Genomic DNA, 13,861 nt, shown 5'->3' on the forward strand with positions numbered 1-13,861 from the left:
CAATTGAAGATAAATGAAGAGGAATTGAAGGACAAAACGAAGGTTCCGATCATCAATAAAATCGCTAATGTTATCGAGAAAGAGTTAACAGGTGTGCAGGAAGAGGAAAAAGTAACTTTTCTCCAAGCTATCGTTGAGATATTGGTCGACACTCCACCGCCACTCGAAGATGTTAAAGAAGATAACAGTGAGTTAATTTCTTTAAAGAAAGAAATCGAACAACTTAAGCTTTTGCACAAACAGAAAACCACGGAATCGGAGAGTAAAGTAGATAGTGCTAAGGTCAAGCAGGAGTTTTACAGTCAGGTGATGGCATGTCATCCCCTTTGCATTCTCTTATTGAATCCACGAGTGTACTTCGACGTCAGTTTAAGATTACCAGCCAGATTGGTGATCCAGACCAAAAAGATAAATTGTATTACAGTTCATTACGGAAACAAATTGAAACAGGTGTTGAACAAAAGTACAAAGAGCATGAGATTGTGGATGGAGTGATTCGTGCCATCAGTCCTGGGTTAATTTTAAGAAGTTATCTGGAATCCTTTAAGGATCTGTCACTTGACCGCCTGATGAAGATTCTTCGTAGTAATTATGGGGTTAAGAATACTGCAGAATTGTACCAGAGTTTAGCATCCATCTGTCAAAATGGGAAAGAAACACCTCAAGCATTATTAATGCGAGCCCTTGACTTGAGACAGAAGATACTCTTTGCAAGCCAGGAAGGGGAAGACCCATTGAAGTATGATGCTGGTCACATCCAGCAACTCTTTTGCAGAACCGTTGAGACTGGCCTCCAGGATGACAGTATTAGAACTAAGCTCCGCCCATTCTTAAGCAATCCATTGGTTGAGGATGAGGAATTAATTCATCAGCTCAACGTCGCAGTCTCAGCTGAGGAAGAAAGGATAAAGAAACTGAAGAACCAATCGAAAGGCAAATCACCTACAGTGTCTCAGATCAGTCAGGAATCACCAGAACCAACTAAAGTACCTCCCGGTAAAGTAGCGACCCCAAAAGAGGACCCCAAGTCAACCGACTGTACTAAAACAAAACTTTAAGAACTCAAGGCTGCAGTGGAAGCACTTACGACCGAGGGTAAGGCTAGGTCTGATACAACCCCCCAGCCCGAACAAGGAAGAAGAAACAGATGGAGCAGCGGAAGAGGACAAGGAAGACGCGAAGTGAGACCGCGCCCACCAAAGTGTTCAAAGTGCCTTGCAAAGGGAGAGCAATGGTGTGATCATTGCTTCAAATGTGGAAGTGATAGTCACTACGCCATTGGTTGCCGTTTTGGTGAGTTGTCTGGACAGCGGCCGTTAAACGGAAACCGGCTGCTTGTGCGGGACCAGAAGTAGCCGACGCCTCACATACGTCCCACCAATGTAACTGCTGTGGCCGAGTAGAAATGCAAGTCCTATATCAGCGCTGTTCCCAATGCCAGGTGGTATGGTACTGTTCTCGGAGATGCCAAAAGGGACAATGGCCGAACCACAAGAATATATGCCAGGCTATAAAGGTGCTAACTCAAAGGGAGAACCCCAAATCCACTGAGACGGCATTTGTGAGCCACCTGACACCGACACAACATGCGAAGATTGTTAACCTAGTTGGAAGAAAGTGCACCGTTAAGTGTCTCTTGAACGAGTCCGAAGTATCAGCTCTTTGGGACACTGGGGCCCAGGTGTCAATAATGACGCAGGCAATGTTGGAGGAAACGCTTCCAGGAACAGCAGTGAAAGACATTTCAGAACTGATTAATGTTGGACTTGATCTCACAGCCGCAAACGGAACCAAGATTCCTTTTATTGGTTGGGCAGACGTGAGAGTAAGACTTCCATCACCGACAAAGAAAGGGCAAGAAGTTCATGTTCCATTTCTTGTTACTGTTGATCGTTTAGAAATGCCGATACTGGGCTATAATGGTATTGAAGAGTTAGTGAAAATGGATAGTCAAGAAGGAGAATGACCCTCAGGATTTGGTATCCTGAGTTCCCTCAAAGCAGCATTTGTAGATGGTGGTGAAAGTCAGTTGGAAGCCTTGATTAATCTCATTCAAGCCTCAGATGATGACTACCTGTGTGGTGTACGGACGCCAAACAGAGACACTGTCATCCCACGTGGCCAAGCAATAAAAGTGTCATGTAGGGCAAACACCAGTCCCGTGTTGACAAATTTACCTGTGCTGTTTGAACCTGATGAGCTGTCTCAGTGGCCAACAGGACTTAAGATACATGAAACATTGAAGACTGTTAAGAAAGGATCTGTGTCCCGAGTTGACATCGAAGTTCACAACACAAGTGATCACAATATTACTCTTCCGCACCTTACCTTGCTGGGTAGATTGCCACTCATAAAATCTGTTACACCTATGGAAGTTAAATTAGCCTCGACAGTGATAGTAAAGAACCTGAATCTCAATTTGCTGATGACTTAAGTACGGGTATTAGAGAAGGAGATACCGAGTCAGACGCCGCTACCCCTGAAGTTGATATGACCGGTCTAACCATGCAACAGCAGGAAGTAGTCCAGAAGATGTTGAAAGAGGAAGCTGCATCATTTGCAAAGAATGATGATGATATTGGGTGTATAGAAGACCTTCAGATGGATATTGACTTGTCAGACAGTACACCAGTCCAGAGAAATTATGTCTCAATCCCACGGCCCCTTTATCAAGAAGTGAAACACTACATTGAAGATCTACTCAACAAGCAGTTCATCACAAAATCACGGTCATCATATTCATCTCCAGTAGTGTGCGTCAGAAAAAAAAGATGGAACTTTACGTCTGTGTGGACTATAGAGAATTAAACCGTCGTACCACTCCTGACCGACACCCGATCCCAAGGATCCAAGAAACTTTGCACAGTTTAGGTGGGATCTCTTGGTTCACGGTGTTAGATCAGGGAAAGGCCTACCATCAGGGGTTTATTTCACCAAAGAGCCGACCGTACACCGCTTTTATTACTCCATGGGGTCTGTACGAGTGGGTGCGTATAACCTTTGGCCTAACGAACGCACCTGCAAATTTTCAAAGGTATATGGAATATTGTGTTGGAGAATTAAGGGACGAAATAGCCATCCCATACTTGGACGATGTCATTGTGTTCAGTAAATCGTTTGAGGAACATGTTGAAAATGTACGAAAGGTACTGCGCCGACTTCGACAACAGGGTATCAAACTCAAACCGCGCAAATGTAAACTGTTCCGAAGAGAAATTTGTTTTCTGGGGCGAATTGTTTCAAGGGATGGTTACAGAGTTGATCCCAGTGGAATAACTGCTGTCACCAGCCTTGCCGAAAAAGAGCCATCAACAGTTGGTGAAGTGAGACAGTTGGTTGGATTCCTGGGTTACTATCGTCGTTATATCCCAAATTTTGCCAGGCTTGCTAAGCCCTTGTATGAACTGTTGAATAAACCTTCACAAGGGGTCACACCCAAGAATACCACTAGAAGGTCTCCAGACAAAAAGAATGGCCAACTACCATCTGGAACACCAATTAGGTGGACTGAAACACATCGGCAATCGTTAAATGAACGGATTGGATATCTCACCACACCACCAATTATAGCCTGTCCACACAGACGCCTGCAAGGATGGTCTTGGAAAAGTTCTCTATCAGCGCCAAGATGGAAAAATCAGAGTCATCGCATATGCATCGTGTACTCTCACACCAGCTGAAAAAAACTACCATCTCCATACTGGAAAATTAGAATTTCTTGCTCTAAAATGGGCAATTACAGAGCAGTTTCGCGACTACCTGTACTACGCGCCTGAGTTCACAGTATATACTGACAACAACCCTTTGACATACGCACTAACTTCGGCCAAGCTGAATGCGACAAGTCTACGCTGGGTTGGAGAATAAACAGATTACAGGTTTCAAATTAAATACCGTCCTGGGAAGTCCAATAATGATGCTGACACATTGTCACCACTGCCGTTAAACATTGAGGACTACATCCAAACATGTTGTCAAGGAAGTAGCTCTGAGGTTGTACAAGCTGCCATCTGTTCTGTACGATTTCAAACCAAGGCGATCTTCCATGGTTAACAGCCCTGACAGATTCAGTAACTGCCATTGATGATGACTACAACAGTCCAAGCATACAGCAGCACGTTGACCTTAGGCAAGTTCAAGCATTAGACCCTGTGATAAGTAGAGTTGTGCATCTTGTTAAGACAGGAAAACGTCCCTCAGTAAAGGAGAATAAAGGTGAATCAAGTGAAGTTCAGCGGATGTTACTTGAGTGGAACAAACTATCTTTAGGAAGTGACAATATCTTGTACCGTAAAACGAGCCTGAATCAGCAAGTTGTGTTAGCCCGGCAGCTTCGCCTGACCATCTTTAGAGAACTCCATGAAGACATGGACCACTTAGGCGTAGAAAGAGTATTTGACCTGGCTAAGTCACGGTTCTACTGGCCCAATATGAAGGAAGACATAACACACTATGTTACTAAAGTCTGTCGATGTTTGAAACAAAAACCACCTGCAATGAAACAACGAGAGCCATTGCAACCCATCATTACCACAGCGCCCTTTCAGATGGTATCAGTGGATTTTCTCCACCTTGAAGCAAGTACAGGGAGTTATGAATACATTTTGGTTGTTATGGATCATTTCACGCGATACGTTCAGGCTTATGCAACCAAAGACAAGTCTGCGAAAACAGCTGCAGAAAAGATATACAATGACTTCATTTTGCGGTTTGGACTTCCAGAAGCAATCCACCATGATCAAGGCGGTGAATTTGAAAATAAACTGTTTTACAACTTGGACAAACTTATTGGAGCCCGTCACTCTAGAACAACACCGTATCATCCGCAAGGAAATGGACAAGTAGAATGATTCAATAGGACACTCCTATCCATGCTCCGGACTCTGCCCGAAAAACACAAGTCAAGATGGCGCGATCATCTGAATAAAGTGGTACATGCGTACAACTGTACAAAGAATGATGCCACGGGTTACGCACCATTCTTCCTACTGTTCGGGAGAGCCCCACGCCTTCCCATTGATCTGATTTTCAATCTTAAGCCTCCCAGTGGGTTTAGTTCCTACCCAGAGTATGTCAAGAAGTGGAGAAATGCCATGTTAGAGGCGTACAAGATTGCCTCAGAAACTGCAGAGCGGAATGCCCAGCATGGGAAGACCCAGTATGACAAGAAGGTGCGTAGGATTGTGTTGGAACCGGGTGATAGAGTGCTTGTCGGAAACATGAGTGAACGAGGAGGTCCAGGAAAGCTGAGATCGTATTGGGAAAATGAAGTGTATATCGTCGTAGAACAAAAAGGTCAAGACACCCCAGTATACGAAGTCCGATCCGAGTCTGGGACAAAGAAGAGTGCTGCACCGCAACTTACTGTTACCTTGTACATACCTGCCAGTGGAAAAGGCTGATGTAGGGCCCAGGGATAAAGACAGTGCTAGACAGCGGAATCAGAAGCCTTCGTCACAGCTCAGTAAGCAGTTGAATCGACCAACGTGCACAGTCAGTCAGGCAGACGATGATGAAGACATCCCATCCTTCACACCTGACCAACTGCAGGTCGAACATCCGAGTAACACTGTTGAACACCCAGAAACAGAAGAGTTAAGTAACCAGGATTCTGTGGCTACCGATGGTACTGCTGGTCACTTACTGGAAGTAGAACCTGAGCTACCTGGCAATGACTTGCAGAATGAGTACACACCTCATGTAGAACCTGAGCAGTCCCAGTCTCCTAGATCTCCTCAAGTAAATTAAGGCAAGGGCCTCCAGTTATTCACCCGGAAAGTTAGGGGGTAGTGTATCTTTTGAAGCTTTAGTTGTAGCAGCATGAAACTTTGCCAGGTCAAAAGGTTGACAGTTTGTATCAATTTGGAATGTCGAAAATATGCAAATTAGGTCACGTGGTCTCTTCAAGCCAAATAATCTCTTTTGTTAAATGGGAACACTTTTCTTATGTCCTTAAACTTTGATGTTAGTTTCATGAGTTTAGGGTCATTAGATACATCGTTTCTACGCTTGGAAAAGTTAAGATACGTAAATAGGAACTTTTAAAAAGACAAATCACTTTTAGTGGGGGACTGGGTACTAGTAGAAGAAACCGTTTATTTCCAGAAATAATGAACTATTCAACAATTGCCAAGCACAGTTCCTTTGCTGTTGTCATTAGGACTTATCCCGTACCAGTTCTGTTGAAGCCTTCTTTTTGCAAACTGTTCCCATTTTTCCTTAAAGATTTTCCACGTTTTTTGGCCGTATCAGGTCACGTGACCTAATTTGCATAAGTTTGACAATTCAAAAATAATCACTTTAGAGGATGTATTTGTCTCCCAAAAGTTTATGTTGTTATGAACTAAGCCTCAGAACGTAGACCACCCCCTAACTGTTTTGAGGAAAATAATTGCTGACCCATGCCTTAATTTTCCTGAGTCAACCCGTCGAAACTCGACAGCCACGAATCAGAAGACCACCTGTCCGTATGACGTATGATGTCCCTGGCCAGCCTTCATTCTATCCAGGAGTAACTACTAACATGCATATGGTTTCAGCTGCACCAAATCTGCCTCCAATGTGGCTAGGTATGGCACCTCACCACCAACCACTTTGGTACTGTCCACAGTATGGATTCCCAACTATGCCTTTGTACCCAGTTAGCTGGTAATCACTAGAACAGTCTAGGAGGATATCTAAACCATTACTAAGACACTGCATGAGAACATTTTTTTTTATCTTTGTTGTTTAGCGAAAAATAGGACCAAGTGAACATGTCTGCATTGACATTATAAATACTTTGTGCTATCATGGAAGGAACAAGGACTTCTGTCCACACTTTTGCAAAGTGTGATAACTTGAAGATTAGCTGTTTATCGTGCATTCTGTGGACCTGCGCAACCCACAGATGGGAAGTCGATTTATGTCTACCAACAGTATTACGTGTAGGATTTGTAGGACTCAGAGATATTGTGAGCAGTTTAGTTTTGAAATGTCACTGAGCACATTTTTTAAGGGGAGGAGAGTGTGAGGGTCGTGACCCATAATCCCCCTAGAGTTGTAACTCCCATAAGCCCTTGCGGTATAAGTGCAATAAACAAGAAAGCACATGGTCGAAAGTGCTGACTGTGTTTGTGGATTAGTTCGTTGTTTCCCACTCGAGACGCTGTCGAGATCCTGCTTTGAAGCTCTATCGGCGAGCGAGTAACACAATACCCCTCTTTCACTTAGGAATTAACGCGTTTTTCTTCTCAGCTGGGAGAAATCTGTCTCCTCACTAGCTTACTTGATCGATCGCTTACTCACACGGATGTCAATATTTGTGTTCTCTGAGCTCTGTTCGGCAAGATTCACGTTAATTCTCCACATTCACGACACAGTGTACAAAAGCGTGTCGGAGTTCAATCGAGGGCCTCAAGGGCGATGCAATTTAGCGAGAACGTGTTCAGATAATAGCTGATCACAACTATTTTTTCACAACTATTTTTTCATCTTAAATCATTTATTAACCACACTAAAATGCCTAGTGGAAGATAAATCATGTTTTTGCATACTATTAAGGAACGAAAACAATCACCCGCAAGCAGACTTAGCAAACTTTGTTAGCAAGATTAACACTTGGCTATTTATCAACCTGAAGTTGAAGCTGACGTTTCGAAGTTAAGCCTTTCGTCGCTTTACGGAGGTTAATTTACCTTTATAAATTTTAAGTTGATAAGAGGGGGGTTGATGTTTTTTCTTTAATGCGGTGATGCGGTGAATAAAATCTCAACTTGCGGTGTTGCGGTGATCTCAAACCCTACGGTGTGCGATATTTGTGTTTTTCACGCTGCAGTGTTCGGTGGAATGAAATGGTTTGCGGTGCTGGGGTTTTTTGATTTATCTTTCTCAAACCTAAATTTGACCTAAATTTAGCATGTAAACTTCGTTAATCCATGCTAATTTATGACAAACACGTACCATTGAGGTTAATAATTTGTAACAAATTACAAACCATCACTGTCTAGTCAATCTTCAATATACTTCGGCTGCCAATCCGAAGTTGTTTTCTTTTATACGTAACTTGACAAGTAACTCGACCTCTGCCAGCCGGAGCTCAGTGTTTAGAAACAATCCTGGAAATTCTGGAAGCGCCAAGGCAGAATATAATTTATTATTGACTGCGCAGCTTTTTTCTACGAAAAAAGGAAAAGGTGGCGAAAACTACCGGCCACAAAATATATCCAGATGTCGCGTCGGCAGGGAAGAAAGAAGATTTGCTAAGCTAAGGAAGCTTTGTAAATTACACACGTTTACTTTTTTTTTTCGTTTTGCTATTCGGCTTCGTCTAGAGGTCATTCTGATACCGGTCTATAACCGCTCCAAGGTCCTGCGACTTTCTTGACCTTCTATTATTTCAAACGATTATCGATATCGAAAGCAAACGCAGCTAGCTCCGGAAAGCAATACTTTCAGTCAAGACAGGGCTTCAGTCAGAGGGTTTGTACACCAAGAAAAGTGAGTGAAGTACATGTAAAAGAAGAGAGGGATCTGGAGTAAAGGCCATCTCTCGACGCTCCTTTCTTTTTTCTTCGTCCGCTTCCTAGCTTCCTGCAAGGTTTCTTCCCAAGAGCAAGAAAACTGATTAACAGGTATCAGCAGTATCGAGATATGCGCAATGAACTGAGCGTTGTGCTGTGTTTATTTTGTGGAAAATTGTTGAGGTATAAAAGTATTACTTTACGTGTAGATCAACGAATCATGACGCTAAAAATACCTGTTGCGGTGACGGTGTTTCGTTGACTTTTCTTGCGGTGATGAGGTGTTCGTTAATTTTTTTTTGCGGTGTTGCGGTGTTCAGAACCCCCCATGTCCCCCTCAAATAGCTACGCGTTTCATTTGCCCTTCAACTCAGCAAAATGCTTTGTTTTTATTATAGACTAACCCCTTTGTTTTAGAAAAATGGCTGTGGTGACTCCTGTATGCTATCGAAAAACGTGCATGCCGTTTTAGAGCCTGTATAAAGCAATAACAAAGCAAAAAGTTTGAATAAGCATCACGTGTTATCTAATCGTGTTACTATTTTCTTAAGTTCCTAGTATATCACCCAATTTGACAGCGGTGATGTTAAATTCAACAAGCATCCAAGTGACCCTTCTGCCTCTTCCTTCTCAATTTGCTCATGGTACACTTAAAGGATACTTCGTCCGTTATCAACGGGCTGATGAACCTCTATCACCAAGCATTGATCGATTCCTCCAACAAGATCAGTCAGTGGTTAACTTGACCGATCTGGAGGAATTCACAAATTACAGCGTCCAGGCGTCGGCAGTTTCTTCAAAGGGACAAGGACCGTTTAGTGCACCGTTTTATGTCAAGACGGACGAAGATGGTAATCTACGATTAATTTTTACAATTTAACAATGGAGTATTTATGTCGGTACAAATCACTGTTAAACGAAGTAAGATATTTCAAAAATAGAGAAGATCTTAATATGGTGAAAACCGTATCGCACCCTGTACCGCAAAAAGAATCCTAAAATCCAGCAGCATGTCGACCTGGGCGTGTCTGGGAGAAAATTTGGACTCTATAAACTTTACTTATGGACCCTAGTAAACTATTAATGTACAATATATCATACTTCTTAGGGCTATTCTAATTTTTTGTTAGTCGAATGTGATTATCTGGATAAGGGTAACTCGGAAAAGAGATGTTTCGATGGCTGAAATTTTAACAAACTAGGCGGAAGTCAGCTTCAGATCTAAGTAAAATGCAGGAAGCCTGGCATTCGAGCACTTGATATTGTAACCCTGTCTGTCGTTGGATCCCCCCTGCCTTGAACGTGACTTGGAAATGTCGCAACCCAGTTACAGATTTGTGGCTTAAATGTCATTAACAGCCAGTGCTTATGATGATGCAAAGAAGGTGTAAAAGGCACCTTCTTCGCTCTTAAAGAAAGGATTTAAAACAAAGGTAAATTCTTATTTTAAATCTGTACATGAAACAAGGAGAAAAAACAAGACAATAGAACATCTCTTTGGATACCAGTTACCTATATATTCTTAAAGATTATTCTTAAAGTTCATATCCTTTCACTGTTAATTGGTATGATGGTTTTCCTGTTTCCTCGGTTAATATCTTGCAAAACATGGGGTAGCAGATAGGTCTGAATGGTTCTACCTTCATGAGTTTAAAAAAGCCATGCCATTGAGCAAGCATTTTTAATTCTTGAATTTAAAAAAGGACATCCCAGCAGAACATAAGCCGAATAAGCGAAGAACATTAATTAACTGAGATAATGGTAACAAACATTGCCTTCACTTTTAGTTCCTTCATCTCCTCCTTTGAATGTTGAGAGTATCAGCAGCAGTTTCGACGAGATTCAGTTGAGATGGGAGGCTATTCCCCCTGACGAAGTCAATGGAATACTACTGTATTACAAGATCCGTTACCGACTTACTGGATCAAGCTCATGGAAACGAATAACAGTGCCGCCCTTTGTTCTGGAGACCAGCATTCCTAGTCTGTCTGAAAACGCAGTGTATGAAATAAAGATGTCAGGATATAACTCAAAGGGTGATGGCCCACTCAGTCCATGGCTGACCGTAAAGACAACCGGTAGAGTAGATATCGATTGTTTAAAATTGAATAGACATCAGAGTAAACTACATACACGTACCTGTACCGTGAGTGGAGATTCGAGGAAAATCCCACTTGGTCGCAAGAACACAGAAGTATTAATCGTTTTAGTGCCTGTGCGTCTTTGAAGTCTTTTCTCTGTGTCGTGATCCACTCACTCATCCTTTGCGGACGATCTCAGTCATGCTCAGTGCCATTTGATTCCAAAGTAGCCTGCAATGCAGGCGTGTTTTGGGCGCGCAAGTGCACATTTTCGTATTAGGCCGCCATCTTCGATTTGGAGGGTTGGGACGAGGGGAGATTTGCCGTGGGAGTAGGAATGAGGTGGTCAAGTATCCAATTACAATCCAAGATGGTAGCGTCGAAAACCTGGTTTGTCGAGCGTTCCGTTCCAAAACGATGCCTGCATCGTAGGCTAACTACAAAGCTTTTTAAAATAAACTCTGACCAAGAGCCAAGAATTCCCAGATGCTCACGCACTGGTCAACTTATTGTTGTCCCTTTTAACCTGATATTAAAATCTGGGACCTAAGAGGATCGTTCTCAGTTTGAACTGTTCATCTGCCGGTATATAAGTAATATTTTATTGTATTAACTGCTCTTAAAAGCAAGGGAAAGGGGGTTATTAAGTCAAGTGGAGACAAACAAAAGAAAATACAAACTGAGTAGATTCACAGGTCCATGTGGCACATATACTACAGATAATTTGAGCCGCGTATTTGAAAGGCTTGGATGGGACCATGAAAAGCAAAGAGAGCTTAAAACATTAACCAAAGAGCAAACACCAAGGAAACAAGGATACAGTACCCAAATGAGGAAAGAGCCTGTAGGACAGAAAAAGAAGATGTGTTTGGTTCTAATGAAGCAACTAGCATATATGTAACAATTATTTCTGTCTTATTTTCAGACCAGGATGAGTGTCAAACAGGCAATCACAATTGTTCCCATCTTGCAAAGTGCACCAATACACAGGGATCTTACACTTGCTCGTGTTACAGTGGCACTGCAGGCAATGGTTTCGTCTGCTCAGGTGTGTAAATTGCCACAAGGTACGCCCAGAATATGTGCAAAAGCTCTTACACTGTGGAAAATTGCTATACTTGTTGTATATTAGGCATCTGGTGCAAAGCCGATCGTAAACTACGTGGAATATAAATTTTCTAAGCGAGACGACATGCCAACTTGTTTGTGTTTGCTTTCAGATATCGACGAATGTGCGTCTGACCTGAAATCCTGCCTTTATGGCGAGACCTGCATAAATGGCGACGGATCTTTCTTTTGTTTGAACATCACGAATGACAAAGGTATTGGCTTTTTTCTTTCAGTGCTACTTACAACAAACTAAATACACGTTTCCATACTGAAACTTCAATTTCCATTTTTGCCTTCGAAAGAATAGCCAAGCCCATATTACAATAGACTTTCTAATAGTTTGTTTTAGATCTTCTTTTCGCCGTAATCATAGTTATCCTTACCATCTTTTCGTGCCAACATCTTTGTCTATGTAGTAAATTTTTCAAATATAATCAATGGCATAGCTGTGGCTCATGTTCAGTTCCACCCCCGATTCCGGCCCGGTGCCATATGTGGGTTGAGTTTGTTGTTAGTTCTCACCTTGCTCCGAGGGGGATGTCTGGAAAACCCGAATAGCGAATAGTCGCGAATAGCGAATAGCGAACAGTCCCGAATAGTACGAATAGTCTCGAAAAGTGCGAATAGTGGCGCCACTATTCGCGCTATTCGAGACTATTCACACCATTCGTACTATTCGCTATTCGCTATTTGGGACTATTCGCTGTTCGCTATTCGCGACTATTCGCTGTTCGGGTTTTCCAGACACCCTTCCGAGGGGTATTCTCTGGTCTCCTCCCTTAGAAGAACCAACAGCTCCAATCCACTTCGAGCAGGATGGAAGACCCGCATGAAAAACCGGCGATTTCCCCTCTAAATCTAATCTTTGTCAATCTAATACAGGTTCAATCTCTTTGATTTTACAACACATTGTTCGCACTGATTCTCTTCACATGGTCTCTTTTATAACCACTCCAGCATTGCTTCTTTTTATTATTATTTCAGATAATTCATCTTGCGTCTTTGGATCCATCGCCAGAATCCTGAATATCGATAAAAACGTTAACACATCAACAAAACTTACAAAACTGGACAGATACATCTTTATGGCAGAACTCGATACAAATTGCAGTACAGTGAGCTTAGAATGGAAAGTTTCCACTGTGACATCGCTGCCGTTTAGTGTAGGAAAAGCGCATTCCATAACAGTTGGCTTCGATTCAGAATGGAGCGACGCAACATCCCTCGAGCTTGGAATTTATTTGGTTGAGTATATTGTTCAGTTCCAAGACTTCTATTTTCTTGATTACGGTTTCGTGGAAGTGCTGCCTTCCCCACCCGTTGCACTTATTGCAGGCGGACCAGAAGTCTCAAGGAAACACAATTCCCTCTTACATTTGGACGGGTCCCAGTCCCGTGATGTAGATCTTGGGCCAGGAAATTATGGGGGTATGACATTTTCATGGTCATGTAAGAGAAAAGGTGAACAATTCTATGACGTCAACGCATCTAGCTATAGTATAGGCTGTTTCGGAACAGGAAAGCAAGCTTTAGAAGATACGGGAAGAATCGTGCTTTTGGACACCAGCCCAATGCAAGTCAACCAGTTCTACGATATCAAGCTTACAGTATTTACTGCAAGTAAGATGAGCAACAGTTTTGTGCAACGAATGCATATTGTCGCCGGGGAACCTCTCTATGTCGAAATAAAGTAAGTAGATTTAAATGCTTACATACTTATGATTCTTCCTTTGTTCACGAAAGCGTCTGACAGATGTCGTTGTTGATGTCATTCATTGTTGTGTCTTTAAATTTAAATAGTTGCATATTCATTTAATAACCAGGTGTTCTTAGGTTCATATTCTTAAGAACGAAAATTCCACAGGTAAGCATAACTTGGTCTATTCCAAGATTTATTATTTATTATTTATTTCTTTTTTTCGCATTTCGTTGCACGCTAGCTGATCCTGGATCGCTAAAAGGTTTCCAATGAACTTACACGTCGAGAGACAATCTCTCAAAATTTCAAAGAAGCGTAAACTAACGTTTGAGGAGGCAGCGTGGCCGAGTGGTTAGGGCGCTGGACTTGAAATCCCGAGGTCGTGGGCTTAAGTCCCGCTCTGAACACTGAGCTTGTGTTGGTTCTCAGTAGACCCTAGCTCAACTCCTTGGTCATGCTTGTAAATGCCA

The 13,861-nt window shown here is 42.4% G+C and overlaps 1 protein-coding gene across 1 annotated transcript; it reads left to right on the forward strand.

The window, feature by feature from the left end:
* Positions 1-10,194: 10,194 nt before the first annotated feature.
* LOC145484865 (uncharacterized) lies at positions 10,195-12,615 on the forward strand. The gene is made up of 2 exons (XM_081463504.1): positions 10,195-10,579; positions 11,508-12,615. The coding sequence occupies exons 1-2, from the start codon at positions 10,516-10,518 to the stop codon at positions 11,636-11,638; spliced, it is 195 nt and encodes a 64-aa protein (XP_081319630.1). The 5' UTR covers positions 10,195-10,515; the 3' UTR covers positions 11,639-12,615.
* The last annotated feature ends 1,246 nt before the right edge of the window (positions 12,616-13,861 follow it).

Source organism: Orbicella franksi, chromosome 4 (assembly GCF_964199315.1).
Source record: "Orbicella franksi chromosome 4, jaOrbFran1.1, whole genome shotgun sequence".
Lineage (NCBI taxonomy): Eukaryota > Metazoa > Cnidaria > Anthozoa > Scleractinia > Merulinidae > Orbicella > Orbicella franksi.